This window comes from Tiliqua scincoides, chromosome 5, assembly GCF_035046505.1.
Source record: "Tiliqua scincoides isolate rTilSci1 chromosome 5, rTilSci1.hap2, whole genome shotgun sequence".
Classification (NCBI taxonomy): domain Eukaryota; kingdom Metazoa; phylum Chordata; class Lepidosauria; order Squamata; family Scincidae; genus Tiliqua; species Tiliqua scincoides.
This window is the reverse complement of record NC_089825.1, coordinates 109,807,272-109,827,193: the sequence shown is the minus strand read 5'-3', so window position 1 is coordinate 109,827,193 and position 19,922 is coordinate 109,807,272. Positions and strand designations below refer to the sequence as shown.

The window sequence follows — 19,922 nt, the reverse complement described above, 5'->3', positions numbered from 1 at the left end:
ATGTATGATTATTTGCCTCTGGGGCATAAGTCAAGGGTGCGTCCTCAGTGCAAGGAACTTCAGGGTCTCAGGGAACGCGTCTGCTCCCTTGAAGCCTTGGTGGGCGACATGGAGAAGCAGAGGCAGGCTGAGAAGGACTGTGGGGAGACTTCCGGGGACAATCAGGCTTCTTCCCAACCTCAGGCATGCAGCTCCTCAGCTGCCTGGGTGGGAAGTCTCGGGGCTGGAGGACGTCATCCTGGAGAGGAGGGAAACAATTCCCTGGGGGGACCCCTTCTCCAGGAGACGGACCCGTATCCGAACACACTCAGGATACTCCTCAGCAGGAGGGGGGTCGGGGGCTTTTGTAGTGGGGGATTCAATTATTAGAAACATAGAGAGGGGGGTTTGCAACGGATGTGAGGACCCCATGGTGACTTGCCTGCCTGGTGCGAAGGTTGCGGTCATCACTTCCCATCTAGACAGGCTGGTAGACAGTGCTGGGGAAGAGGTAGCGGTTGTTGTGCATGTCGGTACCAACAAAATGGGCAAGTGTAGCCAGGAGGTCCTGGAGGCCAAATTTAGGCTTTTAGGCAGGAAGCTGAAAGCCAGGACCACAAGCGTAGCATTGCCGGAAGTGCTACCTGTTCCACGCGCAGGGCTAGCTAGGCAGGCGGAGATAAGGGGTCTCAATGCGTGGATGAGATGGTGGTGTAGGGAGGAGGGGTTTAGATTCATTAGGCACTGGGGAACATTTTGGGACAAGCGGGGCCTGTACAAGAGGGACGGGCTCCACTTGAATCAGAATGGAACCAGATTGCTGGCGCATAACATTAAAAAGATGGCAGAGCAGATTTCTTGACATGCTAAATGACTGTGGCTTAGAGCAGCTAGTCACAGAGCCCACCAGAGGCCAGGTGACTCTGGATTTAATATTGTGTGGTACACAGGACCTGGTTAGCGATGTAAATGTTACTGAGCCATTGGGGAACAGTGATCAAGCTGCGATCCGTTTTGACATGCATATTGGGGGAAGAATACCAGGCTAATCTCTAACAAAAACCCTTGACTTCCGATGGACAGACTTCCCTCAGATGAGGAGGCTGGTTAGAAGGAGGTTGAAAGGGAGGGTAAAAAGTGTCCAATCTCTCCAGAGTGCATGGAGGCTGCTTAAAACAACAGTAATAGAGGCCCAGCAGAGGTGTATACCACAAAGAAAGAAGGGCTCCACTAAATCCAGGAGGGTGCCCGCATGGCTAACGCGCCAAGTTAGAGAGGCTGTGAAGGGCAAGGAAGCTTCCTTCCGTAAATGGAAGTCTTGCCCTAATGAGGAGAATAAAAAGGAACATAAACTGTGGCAAAAGAAATGTAAGAAGGTGATATGGCAGGCCAAGCGAGACTATGAGGAACGCATGGCCAGCAACATTAAGGGGAATAATAAAAGCTTCTTCAAATATGTTAGAAGCAGAAAACACGCCAGAGAAGCGGTTGGCCCTCTGGATGGTGAGGGAGGGAAAGGGGAGATAAAAGGAGACTTAGAGATGGCAGAGAAATTAAATGAGTTCTTTGCATTTGTTTTCACGGCAGAAGACCTCGGGTAGATACCGCTGCCCGAACGGCCCCTCCCGACTGAGGAGTTAAGTCAGATAGAGGTTAAAAGAGAAGATGTTTCAGACCTCATTGATAAATTAAAGATCACTAAGTCACCGGGCCCTGATGGCATCCACCCAAGAGTTATTAAGGAATTGAAGAATGAAGTTGCAGATCTCTTGACTAAGATATGCAACTTGTCCCTCAAAACGGCCACAGTGCCAGAAGATTGGAGGATAGCAAATGTCATGCCTACCTTTAAAAAGGGAAAGAGAGGGGGACCCGGGAAACTATAGGCTGGTCAGCCTACTATCTATATTGGGTAAGATGGTGGAATGCCTCATCAAAGATAGGATCTCAAAACACATAGATGAACAGGCCTTCCTAAGGGAGAATCAGCATGGCTTCTGTAAGGGTAAGTCTTGCCTCACGAACCTTATAGAATTCTTTGAAAAGGTCAACAGGCATGTGGATGTGGGAGAACCCGTGGACATTATATATCTGGACTTTCAGAAGGCGTTCAACACGGTCCCTCACCAAAGGCTACTGAAAAAACTCCAGTCAGGGAATTAGAAGACAGGTCCTCTCATGGATTGAGAACTGGTTGAAGGCCAGGAAACAAAAAGTGTGTGTCAATGGGCAATTTTCACAATGGAGAGAGGTGAAAAGCGGTGTGCCCCAAGGATCTGTCCTGGGACTGGTGCTTTTCAACCTCTTCAGACCTAGAGACAGGGTTGAGCAGTGGGTTTGCAAAGTTTGCGGATGACACCAAACTTTTCCGTGTGGTGAAGACCAGAAATGTTTGTGAGGAGCTCCAGAAGGATCTCTCCAGACTGGCAGAATGGGCAACAAAATGGCAGATGCGCTTCAATGTCAGTAAGTGTAAAGCCATGCACATTGGGGCAAAAAATCAAAACTTTAGATATAAGCTGATGGGTTCTGAGCTGTCTATGACAGATCAGGAGAGAGATCTTGGGGTGGTGGTGGACAGGTCGATGAAAGTGTCAACCCAATGTGTGGTGGCAGTGAAGAAGGCCAATTCTATGCTTGGGATCATTAGGAAAGGTATTGAGAACAAAACAGCTAATATTATAATATCAATGTACAAATCGATGGTAAGACCACACCTGGAGTATTGTGTCTGGTTCTGGTCACCGCATCTCAAAAAAGACATAGTGGAAATGGAAAAGGTGCAAAAGAGAGCGACTAAGATGATTACGGGGCTGGGGCACCTTCCTTATGAGGAAAGGCTATGGCGTTTGGGCCTCTTCAGCCTAGAAAAGAGGCGCCTGAGGGGGGACATGATTGAGACATACAAAATTATGCAGGGGATGGACAGAGTGGATAGGGAGATGCTCTTTACACTCTCACATAACACCAGAACCAGGGGACATCCACTAAAATTGAGTGTTGGGAGAGTTAGAACAGACAAGAGAAAATATTTATTTACTCAGCGTGTGGTTGGTCTGTGGAACTCTTTGCCACAGCATGTGGTGATGGCGACTGGCCTAGACGCCTTTAAAAGGGAATTGGACAAGTTTCTGGAAGAAATATCCATTACGGGGTACAAGCCATGATGTGTATGTTCAACCTCCTGATTTTAGAAATGGGTTATGTCAGAATGCCAGATGCAAGGGAGGGCACCAGGATGCAGGTCTCTTGTTATCTGGTGTGCTCCCTGGGGCATTTGGTGGGCTGCTGTGACATACAGGAAGCTGGACTAGATGGGCCTATGGCCTGATCCAGTGGCGCTGTTCTTATGTTCTTATGTGGACACTTTGTCCTTCTCATTGCAATGGGCATACACAGGCATATGTGGACTCACTGTCTGTTGCTGGCATAATTCTCTGGAGATACTGGGGACATGTCTGGTTCAGGACAGCAGGTTTGGGATTTGGGGGCCACCAATTTCACTTCATCCCTCCCAGTTCCACCCCACTCTCCATCACTTTCCCACCTCTCTGCTATTGGGGTCGTGCCAGCAGCTTCAGCCTGTTGCATACCTAGTGGTATGACGACATTTCTTGGCCATGAGATTGGGCCACCAGACTAAAGAAAGGAGCTTAAGACACTGTGCCAAAGGCTTTGTGGAAAAAAGGAAATGGAAAAGTGAGATAAATTGTCACTACACGTCCATGTTGGCGCTTCTCTGTCTATACAGGAGGCAGTGGCCTCAAACAACAGAGAAAAAGTTATGTGGACCAAGTAAAAGTGTTGGTACTTGGAGGCTAAGTGGTAGGTCAGTACAGAATGTAAAACAAATGTCGTAGAACATTATATATTTTTGCTCTATTATTTATTTTTAAATCAGTAATAAAATATTCATAAGATGATCAAAACTGTCATAATAAAATCCATAAAGGCACAGGTTCATAAGATTAATTCTAGCCCTGTGTTTTCCTGTAGGAGAAATTCATGGTTATACAAGCATTGCCTGCCTATACCAATAATCAGTTGCTAAAAGTGCATTCATCCAGCTCACAGCCGAATCCTGAGCTGCCCAGCACACGGGGCTGCTGTGGCACCAAAATGGCTGCTGTGGTATCCAGTGTGCAACCAGGCAGCCACCAGTGGCTGCTTGGGGAAAAGGGACTTTTGTCCTGCAATGGGGCTATTCTGGAGCTGCCGCAGAATTGGAGAGTCCTGTGCCAGACTGAGTGGTCCCACATGGGGCTTAGGATCTGATGGAGCCTAGCTCCGTCTGTCCTGCCCTCCTCCTGCCCCACTCCTCCCCACTACGCCACCTCCCCACCCTCCCCCACCTCCCCCACTCTGGAAAGCCTCCTCCCCACCTCTCCCCACACCTCCACTCATCTCTCCGCCATCAGGCAGTCCAGGTGACCGCCCAGCAGCAGAACGTGGGCCCAGCGTGGTGAGGCCTTGCAAACATACTGGTGTGCACTGTCCAGGATCAGGCTATCAGGTTGGTGCTCCAACTGAGACCATGCTTGAGCCGACCTGGCTACTGTAAGTCATGCTTGAGTAACTTTGAGACTGGACTACTGCAATGTGCCCTATAAAACTGTTTGGAAATTGCATTTAGTACACAATGCAGTGGCTCAAGTAGTTGTAGTGCCAGGCGACAGGACTCGGCTGAACCACTGCTTCAGCAGCTACACTGGCTGCCCATTTTCAACCTGTCCCCGTATCAGATATGGAGTGGGACACGGAGTAGGATTAGAACTTTGAAATGCACCATAAAGTAACCAAGAATCAGGTGGAGAACTAGAACTGATCTCAAGAGGCTGCTTAACTCAGGGATGCAGGCCGGTGACCCCTCAAGGGCAAGTATATCTCAAAGGAAGTAAGGCTTGGGATAGATGGAACAATCCAGCTCCTTCAACCTCCTTTGCAAGAGCTGTCATGGAAAAGCTAAAATTGTCAATTACAAGAGAGGGTGGGGGTACCCCAGGGGATGTTGCACCTCTAGGATAGGTGCTCACACTAAAAGGGGAGGGAGTATTGCTGTAGTTAGGACACACTGCATGCTATTCTATTGTGATTATTCAATAAACATGAATGAATTTATCCAAATCTCATCTTGTCTCAACAGTGGGTCCTGCACACCGCGGGGTAAGTCCCTGGGTGACACTTTCCAGTCCTATCCACTGGCAGAAGTGCAAGGATGCCAGTAGAAGCGAGCTTTCACCAGCAAGCGCAATGAGGCCCCCATTGCAATGGCTGGGAGCCATGCATGCAAGCTGGCAGAGAGGCCACTGTCCGCTCGTACTAGTGAGTCGGCTTTGATGGTGGCTGCAGAGAAATATGGGCATATCTGTGAAGGGAGGGGGAGGAACCGGGGCAGGGAGGAGGTAAGAGGGGTGGATCCAAGAGCTAGGACTGGCCCTGGGAACAGGGATAGGATATGGCGCATGCCAACTCTGCTGAGCCTGTCGCCTCCCAGTCCTGATCAATGTCCATATGTTCACAGAACTGCAACGTACCGTATTTTTCACTCCATAAGACGCACCTGACCATAAGACACACCTAGTTTTTAGAGGAGGAAAACTTACTTTTAAAGTAAGCCTGCCGTCCCCCTGTGGCACCTGTGCAAATGAGGACCTTGCCCCCAGTGCGGACCTTGTCCCCTTTGTTTTCCGCCTGCCCTCCCCCTGTGGCACCTGCGCAAATGAGGACCTTGCCCCGGTGTGGACCTTGCCCCCAGTATTCGCTCCATAAGACGCACACACTTTCCCCCCACTTTTTGGGGGGGAAAAGTGTGTCTTATGGAGCGAAAAACATGGTAATCCAACTGGTTTCAACACCGCCTCACTGGTAAGCAAAGGCTTTGATCTTTCGTACCTCACAATGACGTGCAAATTATTTCATGGAATCTTACAAACATGTTTTTGCAGTTGCACTCTAAGAACATCCATTACATCAGGGAGACCATTACCTGCTCTGTAATTACCCAAACAACCATTATTAATTTTCCGTTTTGTAGCATTGGTAAGAAAAAATATTTAGAAAAAGGTTAAATTCTGAGCTCCCATCTAGACTGGAGTCCCCAAATACTGCTGAGTTTTGGGTTGCTGCTCTATAATGGGTTAGATCTCAGCCAATCTCCTGTTCTGGAGTTCGCCTTCTTTAGATCTTTCTGATGCAATCTCTGGATCGCATTAATTGTGCTTCTGAATGGGAAGGTGATTGCTGTGGACAGCACACTAGTAGTAGCGAGGGCAGTTAGATATGGAGGTGTGCGGGTGCAGCACAGGTGGACATACAATTGCACTCAGATGGCCATTATTGCTGCTGCTGCTGCTGCTGCTACTGTTCCCTCAACTCGCATCTCAGGATGCAAATGCTGAATGTCGTTTTCGTACTAACAGCCCAGGCTATTTTTATAAACCAGGAGATGCCGCAATTGGTGGTGTCGTCTCTCTCATACGTGCTGTCATTACTGAGCCCCTTTTCAGAGAACCTCCAGAAAGGCGCTGTGGTACATTTAAGTAAGTCCCTTTTTTCTTATTTAGTGATAGTAACACTCTTTGCCCACTGAAAAAATAGTGTTCCAAACAACTGCATGAGGCAGAGGTTCCCAAAGTGTGCATTGTGATGCCCATTGCAATCGCAAGGCACTTGACAGGGTGTTGCAGGCCACCCATGGGAGACCCAGCATTGGCCTCCAAATGGTGGCAGGTGGCTCAGCACAGGGGGCAGAGCTGCAGCTCGCTGAAAAAAAGCACTGGAAAAACTCTCCTGTCCGCCCTTACCCTTTTACTGCTATTTTGAGGCTTGCAATGCCCTCCAAACCCGGAAGTAAGTGGTGGTGGTGTCACCGCATGATGCAGCTTGCATTATCATCACTTCCTTCTGGGTTCCAGGAGTGTTGCAAGCCAGGAATAGTTTGGGAAGGGGCAAAATAAGGGGTAAAATTTCAACCGGTGCTGCTATAGATCAGATATAATTGAAACAGTTGATATAGGAGTTGGCATTCAACTGCGCATTTCCCCCCAAAGCTTCTTCACGATTGTTGCTATAATCAAACAATCTTTGGGGATCATAGACTGGGTTGCCTCCATTTTCAATACATCTGACAGAGCACTAGTGATGCTCCAAATCAGTTGAAGTTCCCATTCCAAGCTGTCTTTTCCTTTCAGAGGGCTGGGACCAAATGGAGCAGCTTTGTGCTATTTTTCAAAATTGTTCCGGAAGAGTCAGCTTTGATTACATATATTCATACTTTTTTTCTGAGTATATACTTTTGCTCCTTGCCAATGATAACATAGCCTTTGTTATGCAGATTACTTCCATCAGCCAACCAGAAAAGTTTCTATCTTGTGAAATACATACTGAACATGCATACTTCCTATGGATATGAATATGCCAGAGCAGCAGCAATAGAGAGAATGTCTCTCACCCATTTTTTTTATGGGGGAGAGGTGAGGGAAGTGAATATTTTCATTGTTGTAGTGTGAGTGGGGCATCATCTCTGAGGGAGGAGAGCACCTCTCCGCTATAGTATTCTACCAATTTTCATCACTATGATTCACAAGTAGAGTTAATATTTAACTGCTCTTACATGCTATGATGCTAGCTAGCCAGATCTCGTGCAACTTTTGGTGCCAAGCAAAGAATTCAGGATGCCGCTTGATGGTTCTTAATTTTCTTTATGGGTACCAATGGCCCAGGCTTTTGTTGAACAGGTCAAAGGTTGACTTTCTGGGAAGCACAAATATGCCTCTCTGAATTAGATATCCCAATGAAGTTTAGAGTGATCTCAGTCAATCCATTTCAGAGGTCAAGTGTAAGAGTGCCTGATGAGATTCTTGAGGTACTGTGAGTACATGTAAAAAAATGAATCCATTTTAAAACTTTGCTGGATCAAATCCAGAGAATTAAGTAAGCAGTAATAGTAACATTGAAACCAATCAAATATGAATTTTGAGGCCCAATCCTATCCAATTTTTCAGTGCCAGTGCAGCCTCAAAGTAGACCGAAAGTAAGGGAACAAGTGGTCCCGTACCTTGAGGAGGACTTTATGACTGCCTGCACCACCACAGGATGCAGCATATGCCCTCATTGGCACAGCATCCACGCTGGAAAGTTGGACAGGATTGGGCCCTGTGTTTCAGCTGGCAGCCTGAGCTGCAGGTGGGAGGTTCTTTTTGAGATCAGAGGAAGGAATGCATCCAGTTGAAGACTGAGGCGCAAAAGTACTTTATTTTAATGAAAAGCATACAGAGCAGAGCAAGACAAAACTTATGGTGGACTCACAGAGCAGCGTAGTGGTGTGATGGTGTCAGTGGAGTGAGTCTACTGAGCTAAGGGAGAGATTACATAGGGAGGTGCTTGCTTATCAGTGAGTTGGTACTAATTGGCAAAAAGATAACTGACAGCAAATGATATATGTGCATGATCATTGCCAGGGTTCCCATCACATCGCGGACAGTGGCCGGGCTGATGCCAGGAGAAAGGTGTTCCCATCATTAGAGAATGGGGGGCTGCTTTGCAGGCGCAGCATAATTGATGTACTTGAAACCTGAACAGAGCTGGGGTGTGGAGGATGGATTGGACTTTTCACCCAATCTTCCTAGCAACAGCAGATGCAGAGGCTGAGGTTCTTGATTTATGTCTAAGTTTCCGCTACTTCCTGTGGGAACAGCTCAGCAAAAGAGCAGGCTGCTCCGAGGGATTGAGAGACACACAGACAGGCATGGGTCTTACTCTGGCTGTTACAGACCCTTGGTTGGATGATGTCACACACTTGTGGTCAGATATCTTATCTGACTCTCCCTGTTCTAATATTTGAAAGCACAAATAATTCCCATGTATATAAGAGAAATGCTTCTGGTTCATATGTCCCTTCTGGTATCAACCTTCCTTACACATTCTGGTGGGAATCAGATGTTCAGTAATCTTTGTAGATGTACTACTAATGAAAATATAATAATATGATTTTCTTTTTGAAAATATTTTTTAAGTCCCCATGCCAATTTTATTGCAGCATAGTGTTTAAAAATTATCAACATGCCCTTTCTTTCATGTTTGCCATTCGTGATATCAATGAGGATTCCAAACTCTTGCCCAATGTCACTCTGGGATTCCATCTCTATGATAACCAGTTTGATTCCATGATAACATACAAAGACATCCTGGATGTGTTGTTCACACAGCAAAGTACTCTGCCTAATTACCAGTGTAATATGAAAAAGCAAGTGTTGTCTGTCCTTGGAGGACTTACTGTTGAAGACTCCATTCAAATGTCCACCATCTTGAGTATCTACCAGGTTCCACAGGTAGGTGCATATGTGCTTAGGTATGGATGCTACTGAATTACTTTCTGATCTAATGTTCTGATTAAAATCAGTCTATGTATGTAAAATGCAGTGTACCTAGACACCCTGAGGTTTCCTCTTCAGTACAGACCATGGACTAGTAATAAGCAGCCTCCATTTTCATTTTAAAATAGATTATCTAAAATGTCCTAATGCTGGAGGTGGGAAGTTCTGAGAAGTAGAACTTAGTTCTATATTTCATCTAATTTCTTTTTCAATGCAATCATTCAAAAAGAAATCATTAAATTGTTCAAAAAAAGGGAGGTGCACTTATGCACATTAGAAACTGGGGGTACAATATTTTCTAGTACATTCCTACTTGATTTATAAATGTGTAGCAATCTACTGCACCTATAGAAACGGACTCATCTCTTTATTGTTAAAAGGTCTGCCCTGCCTTTCTCAGAATGACTCAAAATAAGTTGCAATTGGTATCACAAAAAACAATACAATCAAAAATAGCCAAAATAAAGAGTTAGAAGAAAGAAAACAAAGACAAAACAAAAAATTGAGGACAAAACCATGAAGGTGTAGCAAAAATGTCTTGAGATGGCAATGAATGATGGACAGAGAAGTCACCAGTTTCAATTTGAACATACTGGGGACCACCACAGAGATGGCCATCTTGCCAGTTTCTGCCCAGTTGAGCCTCAAAAAATGGCAGAACCTCTGTGAGGTCCTCTGCAAAAGATCTGGTAGAACGGGTATATTCATGTGGGAGGAAGCTGTCATTCATAATGGAGGCTGTTTAGGACTTGAAAGGCAATCACCAACACTTTGAGTTGCGCTCAGAAACCAGGTGGCAATCAATGCACTTTGAGCAATGAAGTTGTGACATGATTTTTTAAAAAACCAAAAACCTATAGCTGAAAACTGCAATGGATCTTCAAGGGCAGCATCATATAATCTTAAAACAATAATCCAAAAGACAATCATAAGACAAGTCAAACACCTAGGGTTGTGACATATTTGTAGGGGGGAAAATGTGTATTTGGGCATATTCAGTTATCTCTTCAACCTCTAAGAAAGTCTGCTGTCCTCTTAGCTTGCTTACAGTGCATATCAAATCAGGATGAGTGGAAAAGCTAATCTCCCATCATTTTACCAGATGGCACCAAAGGAAATTACTCTGCACACGGGGATTGTTCAGCTACTTCTGCATTTCCAGTGGACATGGATTGGTCTCATTGTTTCAGATGACAACAATGGAGAAAGCTTTGTGAAGATGCTGACACCTAAGCTTGCCCAGAGTGACATTTGTGTTGCCTTCTTGGAAAGGTCTCTAGCAATGAATCATCGTTATTTATTAGATGATAGAGGAACATATTCCAAAATATACTTCTTACTTCGCACAACTGATGCCAATGTGATTGTGGTCAGCGGGGATGCTCATTCTCTGGAAACTTTAGCAATGGTATTGAATGCGAATGAATTTCACATCAAAGCCCAAATAGGAAAGGTTTGGATTATACCTCCTCAATGGGATTTCACAAATACATTCAATCAGGATAGCTTTTCTACACAAACCTTGCATGGTGCCTTGTCTTTTTCAGTCCACACCTACTCAGTACCAACATTCCGAGACTTTCTCCAGACCTTAAGACCTGACAAGTCATTGATGCAGTTTTTCTCTGTGTTCTGGCAAACAGCATTTTATTGTCGTCTCCCCAATGAAAACTATCAGTACTGTACGTATTGTGAAATATGTAGAGGGGATGAGAAGCTAGGAAGACTGCCTACTTCTAGATTTGAGATGGACATGACTGGCGAGAGCTACAATATCTACAATGCTGTCTATGCTGTAGCACACACTCTACATGCCATCCAGTTGTCAAGGCAAAGAAGAACACTGGACAGAGACAAATTTGTCAATCTGAATGTTCACCCATGGCAGGTAAAGTCATTTGTGATTAACTTCTCAATGTGGACAAAAGATCACTACATGATATAGATAGTGATTGATAGTCAACTCATAGAAGCAGGAGGGAAATATGCCCCCTCCTGTTTCTGTACACGCCATATTTAATATTTTCATCAGAAGAATGAAATGAAAGGGGCATACAGTACAAAAACTGTCTCTAGTTTTAAACATTGTTTTCTCTTCCAACCCAGTTCCATTCTATTCTAAAGTCTGTCCACTTTAACAATGGTGTTGGACATGAAGTCTTGTTTGAAAATGGAGAATTGTCATCTGGGTACGATATTATCAACTGGGTCACCTTCCCCAATCAGTCTGTCCTTAAAAGCCAGGTTGGAGAAATTTCATCAAATCAAGAGTTCTTCATTCATGCAGATAAGATTGTGTGGAACAGTAAATTTAAGAAGGTATGATCAAACACCAGATCTTAAAATCACAGTGAATTACACTGTTCAGACATTGAACAGAATCCTGCACAGAAGAAACATTTTTTTTTAAAAAAAGAGGTCAAATACATTTTTGATAATCACACACACTTCCTTTAGAAGTGAAGTGTGTCAGGTAGAATCCATTTGAGTAAGTTATGATCCAATCCTGTCCAAGAGCATGCCAACAGAATGTGTGTGACTATCACATGCCGTCGTAAAGGCACCATAAATACTTTGTGATAGCACAGAGGGCTGCTATAGACCTGAAATTCATTGCAGAGCAGGAGACTTGTGGAAGGATAAGGAGTTTTAGGGACCCGTTCTATCTGGTCAGCACCAACCCTGTGGCAGCACTGAGTGTTGCAAATATGCCGTAAGGCACACCTGTGACACTCACCACCAGGCCTGCACCAGCATCAGCTCAGCCTGTGCTGAGTCAGTGCTGGGGGAAGGCCAGTTGCATGCCAGGGTAAGGCCTTGCCCCAAGGAGACTTGTGGCTAATTCCCTGCCCAATTGGATGCAGCAGTCGCCGTTTTGGTGCTACTGCTTCATCTGTGGGGCTGGGAAAGAATAGGATTGGACTGCAAGATCCGTTGAACAATGACTTGCTTCTGAGTAAATGTACATTGGATTACATGCTTTATTCTTATGTTGAATAATTTTAATCCCGTTTTTAAATTTTTGTAAACTTGTTCATAGTTTTTAAACTATTGCAACCTGCTCTGTGTCTGAGATGAAACTAGTTAGATCTTTAAGTGAATTTCCAAGGCTGGAATAATGGGTAGAGAAGAAAATATTCCAATATTCTAATTCACAACCCAGTCCTAACCCCCACCATGTTCTTTCATGCAGACATATTGACGTGGCATGTGCCGCATGCTATGGTAGGGGAAGGGTGAAGGCAATCAAAACATTAGTAAAAATGGCCATGTATTAGTCATGAAAGCACAGAGCCCAGGATAGCTACCCAGGGCCCAATCCTATCCAGTTTTCCAGTGCTGGTGCTGGTACAACTGTGCCAATGGGGTGTGCACTGTATCTTGTGGTGGGGCAGCAGTCACAAAGGCCTCCTTAAAGTATGGGAACATGTGTTCCCTTACTTTGGGGTTGCAGTGTGATTACACCAAGGCTGGAAAGTTGGATAGGATTTGGTCCTCAATCGCCTTACCTAAGGGACAGCTCTGACCGTGGGGCATGATGAATTCCTGTCATTTAAAAATTATTGCTACACAACTGGCCAATACACCACCACTTACTGCTACTTGAGGAGACTTTGGGGGAAAATGGCAGCTGTCAGCCGCTAGCCTCCAAGACAAAAGCCACGTTGGGCCAGTGAGCCTTAAATCCTCAGAAGAGTGGAGAAATCAGAGACTAGAAGAAAAAGGGAGGATTCACAGTTGGGTTGAATGGGGATGGGCTTAGAGAAATAGGAATCAGTGAATTCTGTGAAGAGAACATCACATTTTGATATTGACTGAATTTTTACAAGAGTTTTGTACTGTCTTTTACAACAGCAAGCACTGAAAACCTTCATCTACTGTAGGTATTTCAAGTCAGGAATTTCCCGAATGTAAAACGATTCTGTTGTGCTGGTGTTTATGAAACGATTGGTGCTACCTACTTTTTCTTTTTTATTCATATTATCAGATATTGCCCAGCTCCAGGTGTGTCAAACCCTGCCAACTTGGACACAGCAAGACTGTGAAAGAGGGAAAACCAGTTTGTTGCTATGACTGTTCTCAGTGTCCAGGAGACATGATTTCTGATCAGATGGGTAAGGATAGCATACAGGTTTAGGCCTCTCCAAACATAATGTTTCATGCCAAGAACATCTGTTTTAGCAAATGGGGATAGACTTTGAGCAATAGAGCATGGAAGAAAGGTGTAAGAAGTTTTACATTGCAACACCTTGAATGAATTTATAATTAATGGCTGCATTTACATTGAATTTTTCCTACCTTTTCAGAACTAATTCCCAGAAATCATCACCATCAATAATATAATGAAACTTCCTTGACAGTTGTAGAACAGCTTCTCTATCTGTGGAATACTGATGCCTTTGAATCTTTTCAAGCATTCCATCTACTGATTGAAATGATCATTCCTTGTTTTCTTCACTTTGTGAATTGAAAGTAAAGTTCTTTCATCCAGACTTTGAGCCTGGAGAACTTTACACAGAGAGAATAAGGAACCTAAGGGAAAAATACTAGATGTATGATGTGAAAAATAGGGGATCTTCTTTGGGGTTTGATGTTCTGCACACACCAGAGGTTTTCAAATGTGCAGGCTCTAATTAATTCATCTAGTTAATTCATTCACTAACTTTGCCTATTCAAAGGTTGGTGGACACACAAAGTATTTGCTGTTTGACTAGGAAAAATTAAACTAGCACACAGGTTCAGTATATTAAATATAAGGGGAAGAAAGCAATCCGACCCTGTAGACCCTTGGGAAAGGAGAGTTCACATTAGACACCTGCTACCTGCAAACTTCCCCCATGTTGAAATTGCTTTTAATGGTATGGAATACATCTCACCAATTCATAACGTAGATGGAAATGTGGTGTCTTGAAAAAAAAACTAGTGAAAATCCATCACAGAATGAGATGCACTTTAGTTGACTCTTCCATGCTGTGTTGGGATGGGATCCTGCCACCAACACAGACGTGACTGTCAACAATCCAGAAATGAACATTCATTGTCCAGCAGACAGACTGCTCTGATACCACCATATTTCAAGACAAAGTAAACAGCATTGTATGAATGAACTGAGATACTAATATGGTTTATCTACTTTAGATGCAGATCATTGTGTCAAGTGTCCGGAGGATCAATATCCAAATAAGAACCAGAGCCAATGCATACCGAAAACTATAAACTTTCTAAAGTATGCAGAGCCCCTGGGAATAGCTTTGATTTTTTTTGCAGTCTTCTTTGCTGTGGTCACAGTTTTGGTAATACAAACGTTTCTGAAGAACTGGAACACTCCTGTTGTCAAAGCCAACAACCGGAATATCACCTGTATTCTTCTCAGTTCCATCCTCCTCTGCTACTTTTCTTCTTTACTCTTCTTTGGCAAGCCTGGGAAGGTCTCCTGCCTTCTCCGGCAAACAGCTTTCAGCATCATTTTCTCTGTTGCCATTTCTAGTGTCTTGGCAAAAACAATCATTGTGATCCTGGCCTTTCTTGCCACCGAGCCAGGAAATAAGATGAGGAAATGGCTAGGGCAAAAAGTGGCCAACTCCATTGTCCTGTCCTGCTCCCTCATTCAGGTCTGTATATGTCTGGCATGGCTGCTGACCACTCCCCCATTCCCAGATGTTGACATGCTCTCACAGGTGGGGAACATCATCCTGAAATGTAACGAAGGCTCTCTCAGCATGTTCTACTCTGTCCTGGGCTATATGGGCTTTCTGGCCATCGTCAGCTTCACTGTCGCTTTCCTAGCCAGGAAACTGCCAGACACTTTCAATGAGGCCAAGTTCATCACCTTCAGCATGCTGGTCTTTTGCAGTGTTTGAATCTCCTTTGTTCCAACTTACTTGAGCACCATGGGCAAAAACGTCGTGGTTGTGGAGGTGTTTGCCATCCTGGTCTCCAACACTGGACTGCTGTCTTGCATCTTTCTCCCCAAATGTTACATTATTCTGCTAAGATCCAATCTTAATACAAAAGAGATATTTAGAGGAAAAACCATGCCTCAGCAAGCAGTGTGGAGATATGATAATGTTGTATGACCGTTTTGTCCATTTTCTCCTGCTATTTGACTGCATCCATGTCAATGAAGTGCATGGTTTAATTTGCTCTTGGGTAATGGTTTTGAGTTGAGGGTCTACTGACAAGACACCCTTCCTTTTGGATATCCCAAATCAGCATGCATAAATGCCACAGCTAGGATAAAATGAGCTTCCCAACATGGAAAATTGTGTACCAGACACAGTGTGGCCAGTGCAGAACAGAAACTTTGCAGAATACAGATATACCGTACATTGTAGAAACCACTCGAGACCCACTGTCTAACTACAAAGAATACAGAATCTTGGCTTCTATTTCCTAAAATTTCTTTTAAAAAAACAAAACAAAACCAAAAAAACCCCTCAAGGCAACATTTGATTTTGTTTCTGATTTTTTTTACATTTCAGAAGGATTAAAACTATTGTTACCTCAGTCCCACTAAATATATAGTGTATCTGTTAAGTGCACTCAGCATCTACTGAACTATTAATGTTTGAATTATGTCTCTGTTTGTTATCAGTGAACTCATTTTTCATAAATAAGAAGTGGAATGCAGCTTGTAGTGTAACAGTTAATTGTTCTTGCAGGAAATAATTGGATCATGGGAGCCATAGTTTTCTTTTTTATCCCACTACAGCAGTGTTTCCCAAACTTCTGCAGGAAAGTTTGGAACTATATAAGTTGTTGTGGGGGAGGGGCAAATGCAGCGTCACGATTGCCAGGATTGTACTGCTGCCAGGAATGAAAGGGAGTGTTTTGAACTTACCAGGGGCAGAGCTAGCCTCCTATGGGGTGTGGGGAGCCCAGGGATACCTTCACAGGGCTCCCCATGCCTCAGAATGCCTAAAAATAGCAATTGCCATCCACTTCAGTGGGTCGCAACTACTATTTTTAAGCATTCTGAGGCGTGGGATCATGGCGATTGTTTCATTGCCTTCTCCCCACTTCTTAAGGCGCAGACACAGGACTTTCTCTGTCTGGTGGGTCATGACCCACTAGTTTGGAAACCACTGCACTACATGGAGTGGAGAAAAGGTAGCAGGTACTCCTAACCATGGTCGGAACCATCATTCCCAGTTAAGGACAGGCCCCATGAGGTTTCTCTTGTGTCCAATGAGCCTTTCCAGCTGCCATTTACCCTCTCATTCTCCTCAAAAACGAGGAAGGTTGTTTGTGAGGTGGATACCTGCATCCAAGTAGGGCAGAAAGTCATTGTTGTAGGGTTTTTGGAGTGTTACATTCCATATTTCATTATTTTGAACATTCAGAGAATAATTTGAAAAAATACAAATGGATGGGGGTTCACACATCACTAATTTTTAGGGGTTTCTTTGGAAATAAAAGTTGAACTGGTTTAATCAAGCCATTCTTTATTTCCACTGCCAATTTCCACCATATGTTCCATGCTGACTCTCCCCCAATTTGTTCTCAAACATTCTGCTGCATGGGACTTCAGAGAAAGTAAATGGGAATAAATAAACCATCTCCATTTTTCATATCAACTCATCATATGCATGACAGTACAGTACAGATATATGAAGTGTCGTCCTGCTAAATAGATTTCTCATTGTAGTAAAGAAGTATACAGCACACTCCTAGGTATGTCTACTCAGAAATAACCAAACTTTCCTGAGAGTAAGGCCCATTGAACAAAACAGAACTTACTTCTGAGTAGACCTGGTTAGGATCGTGCCCAAAGGGTGCAATCCTAACCTCCTATGTCAGTGCTTTCCAGCACTGGCATAGCGGTGCCAATGGGACGTGTGCTGTATCCTGCAGTTGGGTGTCACTCATGGTGGCCTCCTCAAAGTAAGGGAATGTTTGTTCCCTTACCTCAGAGCTGCATTGCCCTTAAGTCAGTGCTGGAAAGCACCGACATAAGGGGTTAGGATTGCGCCCTAAGTAACTTAAGTGCAATAAAGGCTTACAACAAGGAAAGTATGTATACAATTACAGCCTTAAGTTTCCTTTCTTAAAGAAACTTGAACTCTCTGCAGTGCATCTCTCACTGCATCCTTCACAGTCTTGTTCCTGAAACTATAAATGATGGGGTTGAGCACTGGGGTCACCACGGTGTTGAATACTGTGGCAATCTTGTTGAATTCCACGGAAGAGCTTCCAGCTGGCTTGATGTAAATGAAGATGGAGCTGCCATAATAAAGGGATGCCACAGTGATGTGAGAGGTACATGTGCCAAAAGCTTTCTTTCTGCCTCTGGCAGAGGGCATCCTCATCACAGTGACAATGATGCAGATATAGGAGACAATTGTCACAGCTACAGAACTGAGAAGATTGAAACAGGAAAGTGCCAAGTCAAAGACCCGAAGGAAGTGAATGTCACCACATATCATCTCTAGCAGAGGGCCAGTGTCACAGAAAAAATGGTCAATAACATTGGGGCCACATACAGGTAGGCCAGCCTTGAGTAGCATGGATGCTGAAATGGAACAGAAGCTGCACAACCAACAAGACAAGACCATCAGCAGGCAGACTCGGCTGTTCATTATAGCTGTGTATCTCAGTGGGATGCAGATAGCCACAAAGCGGTCCACTGACATGGCAGCCAAAAGAAGGACTTCAGTGGAGCCAGCCACAAAGTAGACATAACTTTGCAGTGCACAGGCAAATAATGAAATTGTGTTATCCTTTGAGATAAGCAGGGTGAGCATCTTTGGCGTGACAGTTGTAGTGATGATAATCTCCAGCCAGGAGAGGTTCTTGAGGAAGTAGTACATAGGTGTATGGAGACGCTGGTCTATCCGGATCACAAGGATGACCAAAGTGTTGCCAAGCAAAGTCAGTATGTACATGACAAGGAAAAGGAAGAAGAGCGGTTTCTGAAGCTGGAGGAGATGAGAGAAGCCAAGTAGGACAAACTCAGTGAAAATAGGCATAGAGGAGTTGCTAAGCGCCATCCTACCAAAACATCTTCATTTCTAAAGGAAGTGCAAAGATTTTGTATGGTTAAGAAAGAGAGAAAAACAATTTTAGAATTGATTATCTGTTTCCTCAGAGGCAGATTTATTCATTTTGTTAAACACGTACTCCATTATGAGTCCCCCTAAACATATCATAATGCTTCAATGAAGAATCTTGTGTAGATGAATTTCAGAATCTACTGAAGTTGAATTCTTTGCTGATGCTACTGTCTTGTACTTATCTATGAAGCTCAGGATAAGCTCTTGAAAACTGTACAGGAATGTACACTAACATTTCTGAAAATAAACTGCACAAAGAACAGGCTTTCAATATATTTAAAGATAGTTCGGATCAAGCTACATCCTTACAAAACTTGAAATGGTCAAATAGACCTAGTCAATATTTAACTGTCTTATTGAGAAAAAGTCCACATAAGTAGAATAATTTTGACATTGTATCCCCCCCCCCCCCAAGAAATAAAATTTAATACTGTGGTCCAAATATATCAATTTTAGGAGAAATGAATGTGTGCAAGATTAATATTTTCCCTGAATTTATTCTAAATACCCAGTTTAATTCCAGGGGGAAAAAGGTTGAAATAATGACAAAAAGTGCTATTGGGTTTCATTGCAACAGGAAGACATCCTTGAAATGCTTAAGAAGCATGGAAAAGGAGGAAGTGGTGTACCCAAGTTGCCCTTTTACAATTCCTGCTTTGAAACTGAATATAGTATCAGACTGACTGCATGTCGATCAAGCTCACTCATCAATGTCACTTGAATGAACTACTTGTGCTATTCCATTTTACGTATTGTCATGGATGAAGAAAGAAATGAGGGAATTATACATTCAACAATTGTATTCTAAAAGCTACTCTTGAAATGTGGCAACAATCCTCTAATGACCTGGCACCAGCTATTTCGCCTTTTGCTTCCATTTCAAGAGAAGAAATCCTTATTAATGCAATGAAGCTGGGTAACTTTATTAACTGGGAACTTTGAAGACAGGTAAGTATGAAGACTGGGCTGAGGACAAAATTGTGAAGTGCTTTAGGGAAACCACTTAGTCAAGACCACTCTGAGATTCCCATGCAATCTTTTCAGTTTGGATTCTTTCTAAATGTACAGAATGGAAATGATTTTATATCTTGGGAGCTGACCAAATTTGATGAACACAGCACTCTCTAACAGCACGTCCTATACATGTTTACTCAGAAGTAAGTCCCATTTTATTCAGTGATGGTCCTTGGACTGCAATCCTATACACACTATGCTGGGAGTAAGCCCCACTGAACAGAACTGTGTATATTTCTTAGTAGACATGCATCGAATTGTGCTATTAAGCCAAAGGATCCATTCATTTTCTAACCAAAGATGTGATCATCTGCACAATTCCTTGGGAGAAAGCCCCTTTGAATGCAATGGAACTTACATTGAAGTGTAGGTGTGCATAGAATTGCATTGCCAATTCAGCAAAAGAGGCTGAAATAGTGGAACATCATGAAGTGTATCTTTATATTAATGGAAAATCTTGGAAATCACAAGAAGAATGCACCAAAACAGAATGTTTCCCAAG

At 43.7% G+C, this 19,922-nt stretch overlaps 2 protein-coding genes across 2 annotated transcripts; one reads left to right on the top strand and one right to left on the bottom strand.

Moving 5' to 3' along the window:
* The first annotated feature begins 5,246 nt into the window (after nucleotides 1-5,246).
* Nucleotides 5,247-15,214, top strand: LOC136653113 (vomeronasal type-2 receptor 26-like). The gene is made up of 7 exons (XM_066630035.1): nucleotides 5,247-5,381; nucleotides 6,364-6,518; nucleotides 9,017-9,308; nucleotides 10,393-11,241; nucleotides 11,460-11,672; nucleotides 13,342-13,468; nucleotides 14,622-15,214. The coding sequence occupies exons 1-7, from the start codon at nucleotides 5,247-5,249 to the stop codon at nucleotides 15,212-15,214; spliced, it is 2,364 nt and encodes a 787-aa protein (XP_066486132.1).
* A 2,172-nt stretch (nucleotides 15,215-17,386) lies between these two features.
* Nucleotides 17,387-18,343, bottom strand: LOC136653111 (olfactory receptor 6M1-like). Its single transcript, XM_066630034.1, has one exon. It carries the CDS (start codon nucleotides 18,341-18,343, stop codon nucleotides 17,387-17,389), a length of 957 nt encoding a protein of 318 aa, XP_066486131.1.
* Nucleotides 18,344-19,922: the final 1,579 nt, after the last annotated feature.

Excerpts from the sequence above, each read along its gene's own strand:
- LOC136653113 (XM_066630035.1), top strand. The coding sequence starts at position 5,247 with ATGGCTGGGAGCCATGCATGCAAGCTGGCAGAGAGGCCACTGTCCGCT. Across the intron at positions 5,382-6,363 it reads GGAACCGGGGCAGGGAGGAG|GATGCAAATGCTGAATGTCG; the intron begins GTAAGAGGGGTG and ends CTCGCATCTCAG. Across the intron at positions 13,469-14,621 it reads CATGATTTCTGATCAGATGG|TCTTCTTTGCTGTGGTCACA; the intron begins GTAAGGATAGCA and ends TTTTTTTTGCAG.
- LOC136653111 (XM_066630034.1), bottom strand. The coding sequence starts at position 18,343 with ATGGCGCTTAGCAACTCCTCTATGCCTATTTTCACTGAGTTTGTCCTA.